This window comes from Palaemon carinicauda, chromosome 32 (genome assembly GCF_036898095.1).
Source record: "Palaemon carinicauda isolate YSFRI2023 chromosome 32, ASM3689809v2, whole genome shotgun sequence".
NCBI classification, from domain to species: domain Eukaryota; kingdom Metazoa; phylum Arthropoda; class Malacostraca; order Decapoda; family Palaemonidae; genus Palaemon; species Palaemon carinicauda.
In genome coordinates this window covers 22,915,572-22,935,174 of record NC_090756.1, presented here as the reverse complement: position 1 = coordinate 22,935,174, position 19,603 = coordinate 22,915,572, and the positions used below count along the sequence as shown (strand labels likewise).

The 19,603-nt window shown below is 39.1% G+C and overlaps 1 protein-coding gene across 1 annotated transcript in view; it reads left to right on the top strand.

Annotated features, from left to right (window-relative positions):
• The window catches only part of LOC137625532 (ras-specific guanine nucleotide-releasing factor 2-like), a 100,065-nt gene that overhangs the window by 36,224 nt on the left and 44,238 nt on the right, over positions 1–19,603 (top strand). The window contains exons 10-13 of the mRNA XM_068356441.1: positions 12,069–12,171; positions 12,407–12,540; positions 13,144–13,364; positions 13,749–13,898. Of these exons, the coding sequence (XP_068212542.1) occupies positions 12,069–12,171; positions 12,407–12,540; positions 13,144–13,364; positions 13,749–13,898 (608 nt within the window). The remainder of the gene's footprint in view (positions 1–12,068; positions 12,172–12,406; positions 12,541–13,143; positions 13,365–13,748; positions 13,899–19,603) is intronic.

The following is a 19,603-nucleotide window of genomic DNA, read 5'->3' as shown; positions in this document are numbered from 1 at the left end:
ATCAACCATCGTTTTCACTACCTACTGCGGTCTGGTATCACCGTTTATCAGTCGAGCACGCTCGATCATGTGGACAGGGCTTTAATTCTATTCAACCTTTAGTTCACAAGCCTTATTGTATTATTAATACATGCGTCTGTCTTCATACCATTCTTCTTCTGCAATAAAGATTTACATTCATATTCACTTGATTAAAAGGATAACCACTTGTGCCTCTAATGACTCCTCATCTTGTATGCCCACCTTTATCTTTCATTCTGTGTTAGTTCTTGCACCCTGCTAACCCCTCCAGCATTTTCTTATAACTACTTTTACATTAAGATCTCACAGCACAACCACCCTTACACTTTTGTGACAGTCAAGTGAGAAAAAGGAAAAGATTTTAATCATACCCTTCTAGGGTGCATTTTCAAAAGATTTACTTCTCTTTCATTTTGCGTTAGTTCTTGCACCCTGCTATCCCCTCCAGCTGTTTTTTATGACTACTTTTACATTCAGATCTCACAGCACAACCACCCTTACACCTTTGTGAAAGTTAAGTGAGAAAAGGATGAGATTTTCCTCTTCATGCTCTCTTCTGTAAAAGAGTTTATCTTATGTGCTGGCTATAGATACTCCCAATATGAAATAGATATTTGTCCACTTCCACATTTCTACATGACACGGTAGTTTGCAATTCCACGGCTTCTTGTCTGTCAATCTGTCACAGTTTCACTCTGTACACGTATGCACCCTCGGGTCTTCATTAATTTAGTGGGTAAATGTAAAATAGGGTTCAAATACAATAGTTTTCACCCCTCTTAATGTTTCTCTGGTTTTTCCTATTCCAGCTTCTTGTAAATACTGTAGTACTGTATATGTTCAAATCCTGGTCATTTAATCTGTTAACAACTTATGTTTTGAGAAAGTCAATAATTAGACAATAAAGATGATATCTTTCATAGAACAATATTGAATAAAGATAAATGCACATTATGTACCAGTGATAAAAGTACATATCTTAACACCTCAAAGCATAAAGTAGCAGTGCATTTGTACAGGTGTCTTAAATTGTATGTATGTACTAAGGCATGATGGACAGGCAGTTAGGTAAACATAAAGATACATATATATATATTCTATCATTTGTAGCACTGTAGGATATAATCTTGTCATATTCAAAATACTCCCTTATTGCTATGTCCATCACATCCAGCTGTAACAGACATCTGGAGATTATAATTGTTCGGAAGTCATTAAAGAACGGTAAAAATGGACAAACGGGTTTTATTCCTCCTCCGTTTTTTTTGTAACCGAATCATTACGTTAATGTCTCCTACAAAAGGCCAAGTTAGATTATTGTTGTTGCCCTTAATGTGTTACTGTTAGTAATCAAGGTGTACTGTACGAACATCCACCGGCCAAACGGCAGAAAAAAAGGAATTACCTGTAAGTAGAAAAAAAGGAAGACTGAGCAATAAAACACAGATTTGCTTAACGAATCAAAGCAAATGCCTAGAGTCCGACATCATGATATAAATCCTGGGTAAATCCGGGAAAAAACACACACCGAAAAAGTGAACTGCACTAATCAAGTGCTATGAAAGGAGTGACGTCACTGGCGTGGGTTAGGTTAGTGGTAGTAGTGTTGATCGGCACCTCGCTGTGGTGGGGGTTTTGAAGAGGAGATATCTAAATGGTGCGAGACCTCTGGTTGTGAATCATCACGCCCCAGTATTATATCGACACCTTATATAGGTGAGCGAGCTGGGTTCAACCTGGCATTCCTAGGCAATTTTTTCTCTGGTAATATATAGCAGTTATATACCTTAGAAATGGTGCTAAAGGAGCATTTTACTGGGCGGCACAGGTCTGAGCCCAGAAATATCACCATGAGCCTTACATGAACAGATTACTTTTGAACTGCCAAGAAGAATGTGGAACAGTTTCGATGTTAAAAGGAATAAAATAAGTCTGGTAACTTGTCGGACATATCGTGTCCCCTCGCCATACTGCACATCGGGTAGTATTTACTACATCACCTCCCGTTGGAATTGTAGCCAATGAAAAATGGCCTTGAAGAGTATCTTTGATGTAGTAAATCAAAATTTTTGTTTGGGAAAAGAATCTTGCTAATCTTCATAGTATTTTTGCACAATGGATAGATTGTGGAATGTGACATCAACACTAACATCACAGATACAAGATGCCTCCTAAGTGACACTTGAATTTCTGGCAGTATTAGATAACATATTCCTAATATTATGGATAAGAATGCTTTTAGCAAAAGTCAGCACCTTTAAGTGGTCACCTATGCACAACGAATACAGAAAAAGGAGCACAATGTGAAATACAATCCATGACACTATTTAGGTGGATTTCGGCCTAAAATACTACGGCTACTACTGATCTGATACCCGTTCCAAATTGAATACCAGTAAACTGGTTTCACATCACGAGGGAAAAAGAGTTACAATAAGAAGCGAGTCATCTCTATATATCATTAATCTATTCTCAAGGTTAACAGTCTTATGGCCAGAAGACTAAAAACAGAGAAGTTCCAGAGCATAGCCCTGCAGAACACCAGACATAAAATTGAGGATCACTTAATGGTGACTGTGATAATTTTTTACAGATGGTGATGAAAATATTATAGAGGGTATTAAATATCTACAGTTGCCATTAAAAGAATGGTTACAAAATGTATTCAAGCCCTATGCTTGACCTAATCAAAGGCTGTACTTGAATAATTTTAAATCTATCTACAGTGGTACAGTGTAAAGTTTATCTCGGCTATAAACATTCAGAGATACAAGACCTTTTCAACAAATTCACAGAGCACTGGGTGGATGACTAAATAGCCTGTATTTGTTCAGACTTCACCTTTAATAACTTTTCAAATGACTTTATTTTGTAGTTTTTCCTCATGTGGATAAATGCATTTTTAAAAACACGAGTGACAGCTTATCAAGTTTGGGTAATTGTACACAAAAACATCTTCCAAAACAGAATAGGATATAAACTCCAAGATCTAAATATCAGCTACGTTATTTTCAATGAGATTTGACTTAAACTAAAGGGCAAATAAAAATGGAAGAAAAGATATCTGAGACAGAGTCCTCAATTCATTTACTGTCAGTAGGGCAACTTATTCAATTATGAAACCGGTTATTACAGCATCAAATCTAAATCATGGAAAGTGAATCAGTACTGCTAGGATTATTAAAAGGAGGGTATTAACCAGTCCAATAACACTGCTAAGAAGTTTATAAAATAATTATTGGTTACAAGACATACAGTATTCTTAAAACATCCAAACCTTCTTTAGTACTACATGAAAATCACATAAGTTTTAATAAGTATCTGTGGAACTGCTTCAACACACAATAGTTCTAGAAAATGTTTAATTTTCTGGGAGATATTCTAGTTTATTCTTTTTATTTTTTTTTTTGTAAGCTACAATGAATGATGTAATTTATACACTTATACACATGCACTGTACACAAAACAATCTAAATTTGTTCCTCTCTTATCCTGAATCTTAGCTATATTCCGCTGTACTTGTAAAAATTACATTATCTCCGGGACAATTCTTACTCTCAACTCATCCCCCTCCCACCCTACGTCCTTCCTTGCAAGCTCTGTAAGTTAGTCGAGGTTTTTACATACTAGGAAACCAGCAAACCCTTCGATCATATCCCTGCAGTTCCTGAGAGAATACACCAACATACTATTCTATGGTTTTATCCTTTCTTTTAGAAAAGGAGGGTGATCTTGTCCCTCAACCTACCATCACTAATGTACATGGTGGGGGCTATGAAATTTAGTCAAAAGGCCAATGTGAATGAATGAATGAACGAACTAATATATAGTACAGTCTTCTTCTTTTTCTTCTAGTACAGTACTGTATTAAAAACGTTGCTCAACTTCTATTTTATCAAACACTTTGAATTTAACTCTTAAAAAGATTTACTAAAGACCTATGTCCAAGGAACTACCTTACTAAGAAACCTCTTCACATCTTGCTTCTTCGGCTTATTTCCATTTCTATATGGGGTCGCCGATTCGAACGAGCCTTTTTCATCTATTTCCGTCTTGCGTCTCTGGTTCACCAATTCCCTTTTCCCTCAAGTCCTCCTGTACACAGTCTCTCCATATCCTTTTTGGTCTGCCCCTTCTTCTACCTTGAACTTTGAATTTAAATTTCCATGGTATGCCTCCCATCGTGACCCTCCTTCCTCCTCAGTAGATGTCCATACCATCTCAAACTTCCTTCTTGCACTTTCTTTGATATTTCCAAAACCTTTGTTGATCCTCTTATGTAGTCATTCCTAATTCTATCCTTTCTTGTCACTCCAGGCAACCACCCAAGCATTCTCATTTCTGCTACATCCATCTTTTTCTCATCAGTTTTCCTTAGGCTTGCTGTCTCTGTACCATAGAGCATCTTCCAAGTTACTCAAATGTCAGGCAATTTCTGTCGGTTAATACTTAAAAACTTTTTCATCAATCCACTTCATATCGGTCACTATATCAAGCAAATTATCTGGTTCTTTCCTCGCTTTTAGTGGTGTTTCTTAGGGTTTGTTTCTTTTACCTTATTATTTACTTTCGCCCATCATTTGCATCATGTTTAAATTATCTTATTTGTTAGTCAGTTCTAATTTTGAATACACAGTCAAATCTGAAACCTGTAACTTAAAATCAATATCTTCGAGAAAGTTTCTACATGTTTTTCTTTGAACACAAATTTTCTTATTCATCTTCTACAAAATTACAACAACATTAATTTAGGTACTAAGTTACATGGAATGATTTTTTTCTTTATCATTACAGTATTACTAGTTTTCAATAGGCCTGTCTGGAATGTACTTAAACTTCTTCATTGTTTCTCCATTTTAATTCTGCTAGCCAGTAGCTAGTATCTCATACAGGCTGTATGCTCTTTATCTCTTTTCTATAGGAATTATTACAGCTATTGTTTTGCAGTCCTGAAGAACAGTCCCATATCTTCTCATTAGGTCTAATAAAACTATTTGCTTATGCTTTCCTTTAGTTACTCAGAAGTCAGAAATTTTGCCACTATTCAGTTCAGTGGCCGTTTTCTGTCTCACGCTAAGATTTCGTACAATCGCTTGTTTGTATTTTTCCCGGTGCTTATAATCCACCTTTCATTTAACCAAAAGGTATTTTCCATTATGGACACAATTTTCTTGTTATTTTGGCAATGCTGCCTAAACATAACTTCCAACTGCTCCATTTTCGTAGGTGAAACAATTGAAAAATTACTTTTCCTTCAGTTGTAGAAAGAGAGAATTCCTCACTCTAAGTCCAGTTTATGTCTACTCTAAAGACTTAGTAGTATCACAGATGTAATCTCAATTGGCACAAAGATAACTTAATATATAGTACTCCACATAAAGAAAATGAAAAGAATATGTGTTTATGTAAAAATGTTCCACAGTTTCGTCCGCCAGTGGACCTCTTCTTGGAGAGCTTGCTATGAAAAAGAGTAAATACAGGCTCTAAGAAGAGGTCCAGAGCAGACAAAACTGTAGAGCATTTCTACATAAACACATTTTCTTTTGATTTTCCTTACACAAAGTTAGTAGCATGAAGTGTTCAGGCCTTTCCTCTCGTCAGCAATAGACCACTTTAATGAAGCACCTCAAAATTTAAGAGGAGGTTGTTGATAAACATGTTCATAGGCCTCCACATCCTGTTTTTGCAGGTTGCTGCATTTATGAGCAATGGGGGAGGGGAGGAGAGTGCACTGACGAGTATAAATGCAATAGAGATTCTCAGCAATTTATAGATTAATGTCTCTGGCTTTCACCCTGAGCTCTTGCCAGTCTTATTCGTCTGTTCTATCCTAATACTGTAAACCTAAGCTTTCTCTTTACAAGTTACGACCTTGTTACGTAATTAAGCTTTCTCTTTACGAGTTACAAGCTTGTTACATAATTAAGCTTTCTCTTTACGAGTTACGACCTTGTTACGTGATTAAGCTTTCTCTTTACGAGTTACAACATTATTACGTAATTAAGCTTTCTCTTTACGAGTTACAACCTTGTTACATAATTAAGCTTTCTCTTTACGAGTTACGACCTTGTTACGTGATTAAGCTTTCTCTTTACGAGTTACAACATTATTACGTAATTAAGGTTTCTCTTTACGAGTTACAACCTTGTTACATAATTAAGCTTTCTCTTTACGAGTTACGACCTTGTTACGTGATTAAGCTTTCTCTTTACAAGTTACAACATTATTACGTAATTAAGCTTTCTCTTTACGAGTTGCAACCTTGTTACGCACTTAAGCTTCCTCTTTACGAGTTGCAACCTTGTTACGCACTTAAGCTTCCTCTTTACGAGTTACAACCTTGTTACGCAATTAAGCTTCCTCTTTACGAGTTGCAACCTTGTTACGCAATTAAGCTTCCTCTTTACGAGTTACAACCTTGTTACGCACTTAAGCTTCCTCTTTACGAGTTGCAACCTTGTTACGCAATTAAGCTTCCTCTTTACGAGTTACAACCTTGTTACGCACTTAAGCTTCCTCTTTACGAGATGCAACCTTGTTACTCAATTAAGCTTCCTCTTTACGAGTTACAACCTTGTTACGCACTTAAGCTTCCTCTTTACGAGTTGCAACCTTGTTACACAATTAAGCTTCCTCTTTACGAGTTACAACCTTGTTACGCAATTAAGCTTCCTCTTTACGAGTTACAACCTTGTTACGCAATTAAGCTTCCTCTTTACGAGTTACAACCTTGTTACGCAATCAAGCTTCCTCTTTCCGAGTTACAACCCTGTTACGTAATTAAACTTTCTCTTTACAAGTTACAACCTTGTTACGCAATCAAGCTTTCTCTTTCCGAGTTACAACCCTGTTACGTAATTTACGTAATTAAACTTTCTCTTTACAAGTTACAACCTTGTTACGCAATTAAGCTTTCTCTTTCCGAGTTACAACCTCGTTACGTAATTAAGCTTTCTCTTTACAAGTAACGACCTTGTTACATCATCTCTTGTCAGGTTATTTTTTTCTACTTCATCTTTAAATTTGTCTCAATCTATTCTCTTCTGGAAGGTCATGTTATCACAGAGACCATTGGTAAAGACATTTTATAATTAAGTATCATCAGAAACTTTATCTCAAAGACTTTGGAAGAATTATGCGAGACAAATTACAATTTTCAAGTCACAAAAACCGTAGGTACAAAGCTCAGAAAGATAGGAAAGTATTATGAATATCATTATCACTATATTTTCAATCATTAATAATTAAAATCATCATTAATATTACTATTACCATTACAGTACTATTACATAATTACTTCACTGCAATTATCAAATGTAGTTATTAGAGGATAATTTTCATTAATTAGAAAAAAAATGTATAAGAAACATCACCAGTCTAAATTAAAAGTACCTTGATGGAGAATAAAAGTAATAAATGTTAGAGAAAATGAATTTACAAAATAACACAAAAATAAATAAAAGTCAGATCCTACTATCAATTTCTTGGTTGCCACCTCTCCTCAGAGGGTGGGACAATATAATTACTGAGCAAAGTGAGAAAAGGTGAAGCCCAACAGTTGTTGTGCGTCTACCTAGGAAGACAAAGGTCTTACAAAATGGTACCCACAGTAAAAAGGAACCAGTAGACCTTCATGCCAAGGATTCTCAGTCAAGAGGCACCAAGGACCTTTATGGCAGGGAATCTTAATCAGGACCTTTATGGCATGGAATCTTAATAAGGACCTTTATGGCAGGGAATCTTAATAAGGACTTTTATGGCAGGGAATCTTAATCAGGACCTTTATGGAAGGGAATCCTAATACGGACCTTTACGGCAGGGAATCTTGATAAGGACCTTTATGGCAGGGAATCTTAATCAGGACCTTTATGGCATGGAATCTTAATAAGGACCTTTATGGCAGGGAATCTTAATAAGGACTTTTATGGCAGGGAATCTTAATCAGGACCTTTATGACAGGGAATCTTAATAAGGACCTTTATGACAGGGAATCTTAATAAAGGCCTCTATGACAGGGAATCTTAATCAGGACCTTTATGACAGGGAATCTTAATAAGGACCTTTATGACAGGGAATCTTAATAAAGGCCTCTATGACAGGGAATCTTAATCAGGACCTTTATGGAAGGGAATCCTAATACGGACCTTTACGGCAGGGAATCTTGATAAGGACCTTTATGGCAGGGAATCTTAATAAGGACATTTATGACAGGGAATCTTAATAAGGACCTTTATGGCAGGGAATCTTAATGAGGACCTTTATGGCAGGGAATCTTAATCAGGACCTTTATGGCATGGAATCTTGATAAGGACCTTTATGAAAGGGAATCCTGATACAGACCTTTATGGCAGGGAGTCTTAATAAGGACCTTAACGGCAGGGAATCTTAATCAGGACCTTTATGGTATGGAATCTTAATAAGGACCTTTATGGCAGGGAATCTTAATGAGGACCTTTATGGCAAGGAATCTTAATAAGGACCTTTATGGCAGGGAATCTTAATCAGGACCTTTATGGCAGGGAATCTTAATCAGGACCTTTATGGCAGGGAATCTTAATAAGGACCTTAATGGCAGGGAATCTTAATAAGGACCTTTATGGCAGGGAATCTTAATCAGGACCTTTAGGGCTTGAAATCTTAATAAGGACCTTTATGGTAGGAAATCTTAATAAGGACCTTTATGGCAGGGAATCTTAATAAGGACCTTTATGGCAGGGAATCTTAATCAGGACCTTTATGGCAGGGAATCTTAATAAGGACCTTTATGGCAGGGAATCTTAATAAGGACCTTTATGGCAATGAATCTTAATAAGGATCTTTATGGCAGGGAATCTTAATAAGGACCTTTATGGCAGGGAATCTTAATCCGGACCTTTAGGAGATGGAATCTTAATAAGGACCTTTATGGCAGGAAATCTTAATAAGGACCTTTAGGGGATGGAATCTTAATAAGGACCTTTATGGCAGGGAATCTTAATAAGGACCTTTATGGCAAGGAATCTTAATAAGGATCTTTATGGCATGGAATCTTAATAAGGACCTTTATGGCAGGGAATCTTAATCAGGACCTTTATGGCAGGGAATCTTAATCAGGACCTTTAGGGCATGGAATCTTGATAAGGACCTTTATGACAGGGAATCTTAATAAGGACCTTTATAGCAGGGAATCTTAATCAGGACCTTTATGGCAAGGAATCTTAATAAGGACCTTTATGGCAGGGAATCTTAATCAGGACCTTTATGGCAGGGAATCTTAATCAGGACCTTTATGGCAGGGAATCTTAATATGGACCTTTATGGCAGGGAATCTTAATATGGACCTTTAGGGCTTGAAATCTTAATAAGGACCTTTATGGTAGGAAATCTTAATAAGGACCTTTATGGCAGGGAATCTTAATAAGGACCTTTATGGCAGGGAATCTTAATCAGGACCTTTATGGCAGGGAATCTTGATAAGGACCTTTATGGCAATGAATCTTAATAAGGATCTTTATGGCAGGGAATCTTAATAAGGACCTTTATGGCAGGGAATCTTAATCCGGACCTTTAGGAGATGGAATCTTAATAAGGACCTTTATGGCAGGAAATCTTAATCAGGACCTTTAGGGGATGGAATCTTAATAAGGACCTTTATGGCAGGGAATCTTAATAAGGACCTTTAGGGGATGGAATCTTAATAAGGACCTTTATGGCAGGGAATCTTAATAAGGACCTTTATGGCAAGGAATCTTAATAAGGATCTTTATGGCATGGAATCTTAATAAGGACCTTTATGGCAGGGAATCTTAATCAGGACCTTTAGGGGATGGAATCTTAATCAGGACCTTTAGGGAATGGAATCTTAATCAGGACCTTTAGGGAATGGAATCTTAATAAGGACCTTTATGGCAGGGAATCTTAATAAGGACCTTTATGGCAGGGAATCTTAATAAAGGCCTCTATGACAGGGAATCTTAATAAAGGCCTCTATGACAGGGAATCTTAATCAGGACCTTTATGGCAGGGAATCTTAATAAAGGCCTCTATGGCAGGGAATCTTAATCAGGACCTTTATGACAGGGAATCTTAATAAAGGCCTTTATGGCAGGGAATCTTAATCAGGACCTTTATGACAGGGAATCTTAATAAAGGCCTTTATGGCAGGGAATCTTAATAAGGACCTTTATGGCAGGGAATCTTAATCAGGACCTTTAGGGGATGGAATCTTAATAAGGACCTTTATGGCAGGGAATCTTAATAAGGACCTTAATGGCAAGGAATCTTAATAAGGATCTTTATGGCAGGGAATCTTAATAAGGACCTTTATGGCAGGGAATCTTAATTAGGACCTTTAGGGGATGGAATCTTAATAAGGACCTTTATGGCAGGGAATCTTAATAATGACCTTTATGACAAGGAATCTTAATAAAGGCCTTTATGACAGGTAATCTTAATAAGGACCTTTATGACAGGGAATCTTAATAAAGGCCTCTATGACAGGGAATCTTAATAAAGGCCTCTATGACAGGGAATCTTAATCAGGACCTTTATGGCAGGGAATCTTAATAAAGGCCTCTATGACAGGGAATCTTAATCAGGACCTTTATGGCAGGGAATCTTAATCAGGACCTTTATGGCAGGGAATCTTAATCAGGACCTTTATGGCAGGGAATCTTAATAAAGGCCTTTATGGCAGGGAATCTTAATCAGGACCTTTATGGCAGGGAATCTTAATCAGGACCTTTATGACAGGGAATCTTAATAAAGGCCTCTATGGCAGGGAATCTTAATCAGGACCTTTATGGCAGGGAATCTTAATCAGGACCTTTATGACAGGGAATCTTAATAAAGGCCTCTATGGCAGGGAATCTTAATCAGGACCTTTATGGCAGGGAATCTTAATAAAGGCCTCTATGGCAGGGAATCTTAATCAGGACCTTTATGACAGGGAATCTTAATAAAGGCCTTTATGGCAGGGAATCTTAATCAGGACCTTTATGGCAGGGAATCTTAATCAGGACCTTTATGACAGGGAATCTTAATAAAGGCCTCTATGGCAGGGAATCTTAATCAGGACCTTTATGGCAGGGAATCTTAATCAGGACCTTTATGACAGGGAATCTTAATAAAGGCCTCTATGGCAGGGAATCTTAATCAGGACCTTTATGGCAGGGAATCTTAATCAGGACCTTAATGGCAGGGAATCTTAATCAGGACCTTAATGGCAGGGAATCTTAATCAGGACCTTTATGGCAGGGAATCTTAATCAGGACCTTTAGGGCAGGGAATCTTAATAAGGACCTTTATGACAGGGAATTTTAATCAAAAGATATCAAGAACCCTTTATACATGGGATTCTCAGTCACTTCAATCTCTTTCCTACAATGTACAATCCGAAGAATCCAGTAAATGAACATAACAAATAGACAGGTTATTTAGTCAGTTTAATTCATAGTAAAATTGCACTACTGTACTATGTCCACCAAGGAGCTGTAATTGTAATAATGTCATTATGAACTGCATAAAGCATTACTGTATAATGCTTATTGTGTTACAAAATATGACTGAAATAAAGCCACTGTAGTGGAGTACCTCTTGGTTTATGGAAGAGGTAACATGCTTTAGCAATTTATGAAGAGAGTAAAAACACTTTCAATTCATGAAAATGAATAAAAAGATCATTTAAATTACAGTATGGGGAAATATAGCCTTTCTTGGGCTAGGAAAAAAAAAAGCACATCCATACGTATCAATTCAAAAGAGGATGTTCATCCATGTTTTCTATTTTTTTAAAAGAAGATATTACTTAAGTATTTTCAAATTCCACTTTATATTCAAAACTATACTTCAAGTAGTACCAATATCCTTAATATTAAACCAAAAAGGAACAAAGGCAATAAAAAAAAAATCATGAACTGAACTGATAATATTGAAGGTATCTCGTCTGCCACTTGGAAAGGCATACAATATTCATTCATTAAGATGGAAGGATTTAATCGTCCAAATGCCCGCCTATAAAAAAAATATCTAGTAATGAAGTTCTCAATTCGACCCAATAATTTGAACAGGTTCCTTGATCCAAATCTTGGGAGACGTTCCTTCTATTAACAAGACACGTCTGGGACACTTCAAGAGCGAAAAGGAGGCAGTACGGCAATGCTTCCTCTTCAGGTAGGTTTCAGTTTAGTTATCCTATATCTTTATCATCCAAGTGTATTTTGCAAAAGGGAGTTTTAATAATATAGAGAAGGGTTAATTGTATATTAAATAGATAAACAAATAAAGTATTTCATAAGATAAAAGGAAAGTTCATAGAACTCCCATGATTTAGGAACAATTTCATTGACAAATGATGATCAATCTTTTTCATGTGACACTCAAGTCGTCCTGCTTATTTTTCCCTCAGCAATCATTTCATAATGGCTACAAGGACATCTGCTGGCAAGCTACATCTGGTATCAGGGGTTGGGAAAATCGCCCTTAACGATGCTACGCTCATTGAAGATCCCAGCGAAGAATTTTGTCACGCAGATGACGAAGGTGAGTACGGAGTCAAACGATGCAACAAATTCAATCCTTTGTTTACAGAATTGTTAACCTGTTGAGATCAGGTCACTTCTGTGAGCAAAACATTAGAATCCCTTCAACTGGAGAAAACATTAATTTACCATCACTAGCACTGTAGTTTCCTTTATCATTTACTAAATGTAGAGGCCAATGATATGGGGCAGACTCTAAAAAACACAAAAAATAAATGAACCAACCCTCACAGGAAGCACAGGGTGAAAATACTAGTCATAGAACATGAAAGCTAAAAGAAAATACCAAAGCTATATATTTCAGCCATCCATGACCAGAACAGAACAAAATATTTTCAAAATTCTTTAGAAAGTGAAATTTGCATCAAATAGGCCTACTTGTCTTTCAATAAATCTAGAGTAAATCTATTTATTGTCTCTTTAGAATGTGAAATTTGCATTAAACATGCCTACTTATCTTTCAATAAATTTTCAGAATAAAACTATCTTTCGTTAACCAATTTATAAAATTTTCAAAATTCCGAGAAAAGTATAATTTTCTTTCCTGCTATCTAACATGTTTCAGCTTTTATGAGATACTAATAAAGCCTCATTCTCTCCCAAGACTCCACCGTGAGTTCCTTCTCCTCTCAAAGCAGCAGCGCCAGCGACACCTCAGTGGCCAGCAACAGCGACGCTTCGGGAATGGGACCAAACTTTGCCGTGGAACAAACGAATCTCGACTTCAAGATTGTGGTGGAACAGAAGAGCGGTCTTCCGATCGTTATTCACCTTGTCGCTCCCACGATGCAGGAAAAGCAGGCTTGGATCAGTGACATCAGTCATGTAAGATATACGTACTATACGTGTACAGTGACTGAATGACTAATCGAATAGATGAATATGTATTAATAGACGAGCGTGAAGGATAAACTGTTATGTAATTAGAAGTGTTGGATTAAATTAGATTATAACATCTAGGCCAAACCAGCACTGGAAGTAGTGAGGTCATTAAGCCATCATAAATCTAGTGAAATTCCATTGAAAATAAAACAAATCTAACTGATAAAGAATGGAAGAAATTTTTTTTGAAAAATATGTAAACTACACGTTCAAACAATCCTAATACATACATATAACCACATATATGTATAGATGTAAATGATTAATTTATTTTTTAGAAAGTAGTAAATATTGGAATAACCAATTTTCTCTTTCCTTTCACCAAAGTGTCTCGACAACGTTCACTTCAACAACTTTTTCCGATCGTCTATGTCCGACACGTCATCAATAACGATGCCCCATTTCATAAAGAACGACCCCAAGCTCTTCAGGGATGACATCGACATCAGGTTCTCCCGAACGCTGAACTCTTGCAAGGTAAAGCCATTAGTCAGGGGATATCATCAACTTGATATTTCATTATATTTTGGGGTCTTTTTAAAAGCTACAAAGTCTTCTAAATGTTACTTAAAAGAAATAAAGTCATCAAATGGTTTATTCAATTCATGAGCTTTATAAGAAAAGCAATGACTGTACATGTACTCCAATTGTACATTACACTGTAATGTATATAATTAACATGTCCAAACCAGAAGGATGTCCTAGAGGGCGCTCGTGTTAGGTGTCGGTGGCGTGGTCCAAGTGTGGTTTCTAGGGCCTCTGTTACGGCCCTTCCCTTTGATGAAGGAATTATCTAAATGGAAGACAGCCTATGAATAGTGGTTTTCACACGCCCCTGATGTATACACGACACCCACAAGGTGCTCGCGCGAGGGTGGTAACCTCTGCATTCCATGCTTTTATCTTTCTCTGGTATATTTGGAAGATTTATATCAGAAAAGTGTAAAGAAGGACCCTTTTCACCAGGCATCACAGGTCTCTCCCCAGAAATAGATTTTTCCTTCGTCAAAATCCCTTAATTAACAGTAAAGATATACTGCATACCAACTAATAGGTTACCCACTTGATTCTTGTACAAACTATACATTACTATTAATCTCTTCAGTGGACAATAAAAGTAAAAGGAAACAGTATTAACAGATAATTTAGTCAATTGAAGTCCTTTATAGAACCAGTAGGCCGCAAAAGCCACTTGACACATTATCCATCTGATAGGAATTACATCTACAACATTTGGAGAAATGTCCTACAGGGGTGAGAAATCCACAATATACACCACTAATCATGTCCGGATCTCTCCCAAAATCTAATCACTAATTTCTAGCCAGGTGCCAATAACTAGTGAAACTTTCACAAAAATACAGAGATATCACAAATTTTTTGAATAATTTGTATCTAGAACACTAGATAAGCAGGGAGAAACACCGTGCGAAAGCGCTACTGAAATAGGAATGAGCGCCATCTTGGAGCCCTGTAATAGTAGGGGAGGAAGGGTAACCTTCATAACGGCTCCCCTTCAATTTCGCCACTCTTCCCCCTCAACGCAAAAACGCTATTCGGGGTGAAGATTGCTATGTGTCGTATCAAGATATACATCCCCTCATATTATGCGATATCCTTAAGAAAAATTTTAAGGATACTCGTGCCAGGAGTTAGAATTCTGGAGACCTATGGTCAATTCTCTGGGAGTATCACTGTAGCCAAATATCCCTTAGAAAGCTGTCTTTAAGAAGCTTCCATCAGGACAACATGGCCATCTCACCCAAAAATAGATTTTTCGCTTTGCTTCAAAATCCGTTATTCGAACAACTAACAACGAGCTTTCTAGTAATAGACGCTTTTCGGATGACTATAGATATACTATTTAGATGGTTGCATTCAGAAATATGTTATTTTCATTAGTAAAATAAATTTTTGAATATACTTACCCGGTGATCATATAGCTGTCAGCTCTGCTGCCCGACAGAAAAACCTAAGGACAAAATACGCCAGCGATCGCTATACAGGTGGGGGTGTACATCAACTGCGCCATCTGTCGAGCAGGTACTCAAGTACTCCATGTCAACACAGAACCAATTTTCTCCTCGGCCCACTGGGTCTCTATTGGGGAGGAAGGGAGGGTCCTTTAATATATGATCACCGGGTAAGTATATTCAAAAATTTATTTTACTAATGAAAATAACATTTTTCAATATTAAACTTAGCCGGTGATCATATAGCTGATTCACACCCAGGGGGGTGGGTAGAGACCAGCATTACATGTTGACATTATTATGAGCTAAGTATTTTGTATTTCATTTTAGCAGTTATTCAAAATAACAAACATAAAATAAATAAGTACCTGGTAAGGAAGTCGACTTGAACAATTACTCTGCCTTTTTAAGTACGTCTTCCTTACTGAGCCTCGCGATCCTCATAGGATGCTGAGCGACTCCTAGGAGCTGAAGTATGAAGGGTTGCAACCCATACTAAAGGACCTCATCAAAACCTCTAATCTAGGCGCTTCTCAAGAAATGACTTTGACCACCCGCCAAATCAAGTAGGATGCGAAAGGCTTCTTAGCCTTCCGGACAACCAAAAAACAATAATAAAACATTTCAAGAGAAAGATTAAAAAAGGTTATGGAATTAAGGAATTGTAGTGGTTGAGCCCTCACCCACTACTGCACTCGTTGCTACGAATGGTCCCAGAGTGTAGCAGTTCTCGTAAAGAGACTGGACATTCTTAAGATAAAAAGACGCGAATACTGATTTGCTTTTCCAATAGGTTGCGTCGAATATACTTTGCAGAGATCTATTTTGTTTAAAGGCCACGGAAGTTGCGACAGCTCTAACTTCGTGTGTCCTTACCTTCAGCAAAGCTTGGTCTTCCTCATTCAGATGGGAAAGAGCTTCTCGTATTAACAGTCTGATAAAATAGGATAAAGCATTCTTTGACATAGGCAAAGATGGATTCTTAACTGAACACCATAAAGCTTCAGACGGGCCTCGTAAAGGTTTTTAAATAGAACTTAAGAGCTCTTACAGGACATAAGACTCTTTCTAGTTCATTTCCAACCATACGATAAGTTTGGAATATCGAACGATATTGGTCAAGGCCGAGAAGGCAGCTCGTGTTTGGCTAGAAAACCAAGTTGTAGAACATGTAGCCGTTTCGGATGAGAATCCGATGTTCTTGCTGAAGGCATGAATCTCACTGACTCTTTTAGCTGTGGCTAAGCATATCAGGAAAAGAGTCTTAAAGGTGAGATCTTTCAGGGAGGCTGATTGTAGCGGTTCGAACCTGTCTGACATAAGGAATCTTAGTACCACGTCTAAATTCCAACCAGGTGTAACCAAACGACGCTCCTTCGTGGTCTCAAAAGACTTAAGGAGGTCCTGTAGATCTTTATTGTTGGAAAGATCTAAGCCTCTGTGACGGAAGACTGATGTCAACATGCTTCTGTAACCCTTGATAGTGGGAGCTGAAAGAGATCGTTCTTTCCTCAGATATAAGAGAAAGTCAGCTATTTGAGTTACAGAGGTACTGGTCGAGGAAACGGATACTGACTTGCACCAGTTTCGGAAGATTTCCCACTTCGATTGGTAGACTCTAAGGGTGGATGTTCTCCTTGCTCTAGCAATCGCTCTGGTTGCCTCCTTCGAAAAGCCTCTAGCTCTCGAGAGTCTTTCGATAGTCTGAAGGCAGTCAGACGAAGAGCGTGGAGGCCTTGGTGTACCTTCTTTACGCGTGGCTGACGTAGAAGGTCCACCCTTAGGGGAAGTGTTCTGGGAACGTCTACTAGCCATCGAAGTACCTCGGTGAGCCATTCTCTCGCGGGCCAGAGGGAAGCAACTAGCGTCAACCTTGTCCCTTCGTGAGAGGCGAACTTCTGCAGTACCTTGTTGACAATCTTGAACGGAGGGAATGCATACAGATCTAGATGTGACCAATCTAGTAGAAAGGCATCTATATGAACTGCTGCTGGGTCCGGGATTGGTGAGCAAAATATTGGGAGCCTCTTGGTCATTGAGGTTGCGAAGAGATCTATGGTTGGCTGGCCCCAGGTGGCCCAAAGTCTCTTGCATACATCCTTGTGGAGGGTCCATTCTGTTGGAATTATTTGTCCCTTCCGACTGAGACAATCTGCCATGACATTCAAGTTGCCTTGGATGAACCTCGTTACTAGTGAAATGTCTAGACCTTTTGACCAGGTGAGGAGGTCCCTTGCGATCTCGTACCATGTCAGAGAGTAGGTCCCTCCTTGCTTGGAGATGTACGCCAAAGCCGTGGTGTTGTCCGAGTTCACCTCCACCACTTTGCCTTGAAGGAGAGACCTGAAGCTTTTCCAGGTCAGACGTACTGCCAGTAGCTTCTTGCAGTTGAAATGCATTGTCCTTTGACTCGAGTTCCAAAATCCCGAGCATTCCCTACCGTCTAATGTCGCACCCCAGCCTACGTCCGATGCGTCCGAGAAGAGAACGTGGTTGGGAGTCTGAACAGTCAGGGGAAGACCCTCTCTAAGGTTGATATAGTCCTTTCACCAAGTCAGACAAGACTTTATCTTTCCGGAAACCGGGATCGAGACCGCTTCTAGCGTCTTGTCCTTTTTCCAGTGAAAAGCTAGATGGTATAGAAGAGGACGGAGGTGTAGTCTTCCTAGTGACACAAATTGATCCACGGATGACAGTGTCCCTACCAGACTCATCCACAGCCTGACTGGGCAGCGTTCCTTCTTCAGCATCTTCTGGATGGATAGCAGGGCTGGGGGTTGATCGTCTTGTTCAGCAACGTCCTCATCAGAGGGTTCCTCATCCGAAACTGATGAGGAAACGGCAACGGAGTGGGCAACGTCTGACTCGCTGAATCCGGTCGCACTGGTGGATGCGTGACGGAGCCGGACGCAATATCATGGCACTGCTGCACAGTCTGTGAACTGTCAACAACCATGGGTGCGCGAGGAAGTACAGCGTCAACCCGAAACTGTCTAGACTGTCTGGGTTGTGCAGTCAACACCCTACCGGGTTGCTGAGGTTGACGCACTGCGTCACAACAAGTCACCTGTGCTGGTTGTTGAACGTCTTCCTAGTGACACACTGAACGTCAACAACCACCTCCGAGCGTCGCTTAACGTCAACGTGCGACTGGCAACCCACACTGGGTCGCATCGGTGGAGGAACCACCTCAACTGGCAGACGCGAGTAGGATACCTCAGCGTCAACAGGGCGCACAACCAACCGGTAGGAAGGTTGTTGGCCAGAAGGTTCTTCTCCGTATATAAGTCCTCTATCAAGGACGCAAGCTTGGACTGCATGTCTTGCAGCAAAGCCCATTTAGGGTCTACGGGAGCAGGTGTGGCAACAGACGGGGTTAGCGACTGAGGCGGAACCATTTACCATCCCTGGAAGCCTTGTTATGTGTGACATAATAGTACAGCAAAACTTCAAAGGCTCGACAAAAGTTGAGAAGTTGACCTGTAAACAACTGGAGCGTCTCCTGGCTAGGCACCAGGGCGAGTCTACCAGAATTGAGAAGTCTACCTGGGCAGAGGCATGAACTCCCAAGCCGAGAACTTCTCTCGTGTCCTATCAGACTCTCGCTCTATAAGCCAGTTAAAAAGAAGGGAAAACAAAGGCTGTATCCCTAAAACTCCTCCTGGTGCAAAAACCAGTCGCCTAGCCAACGTAACGCTCTCTAGGAGAGCGAGAGAGCACTAGCTTAACAACAACGGCTTCGAAGTAGCTAGGCCTAGTGTAAGTTCTGACGTGAGGCGAACGAGGAGCAGCAGTTACAAGATCCGGACAAAGATCTTTAAAAAATCATCATGATTTAATTAAAGTCCATAGGAGGCTAAGCAGCTTAAGACTCCTCTCCAAATGACAGAGTCCTCAAAGGAATATCAGTAGGAGGGAGAACAGCACTTTCTCATCTACAGGAACCTTGTCCGAGAAAAGCTAGGTTATCTCAGTGAGGGTCTCACTGGTGCATTAGCAGCAGACCAGAAGGCAACGTTATGTAACTGCTTGACAGTCTGTGAACTGTCAAAAACTGAACTGTCAACCACAACAGGTGCGTGAGGACATACAGCACTGGTGCATTAGTAGCAGACCAGAAGGCAACGTCATGTAACTGCTTGACAGTCTGTGAGTTGGCAACAACCATAGCTGTGTGGGGAAGCAAAGCCTCTACTCCTGACTGACTAG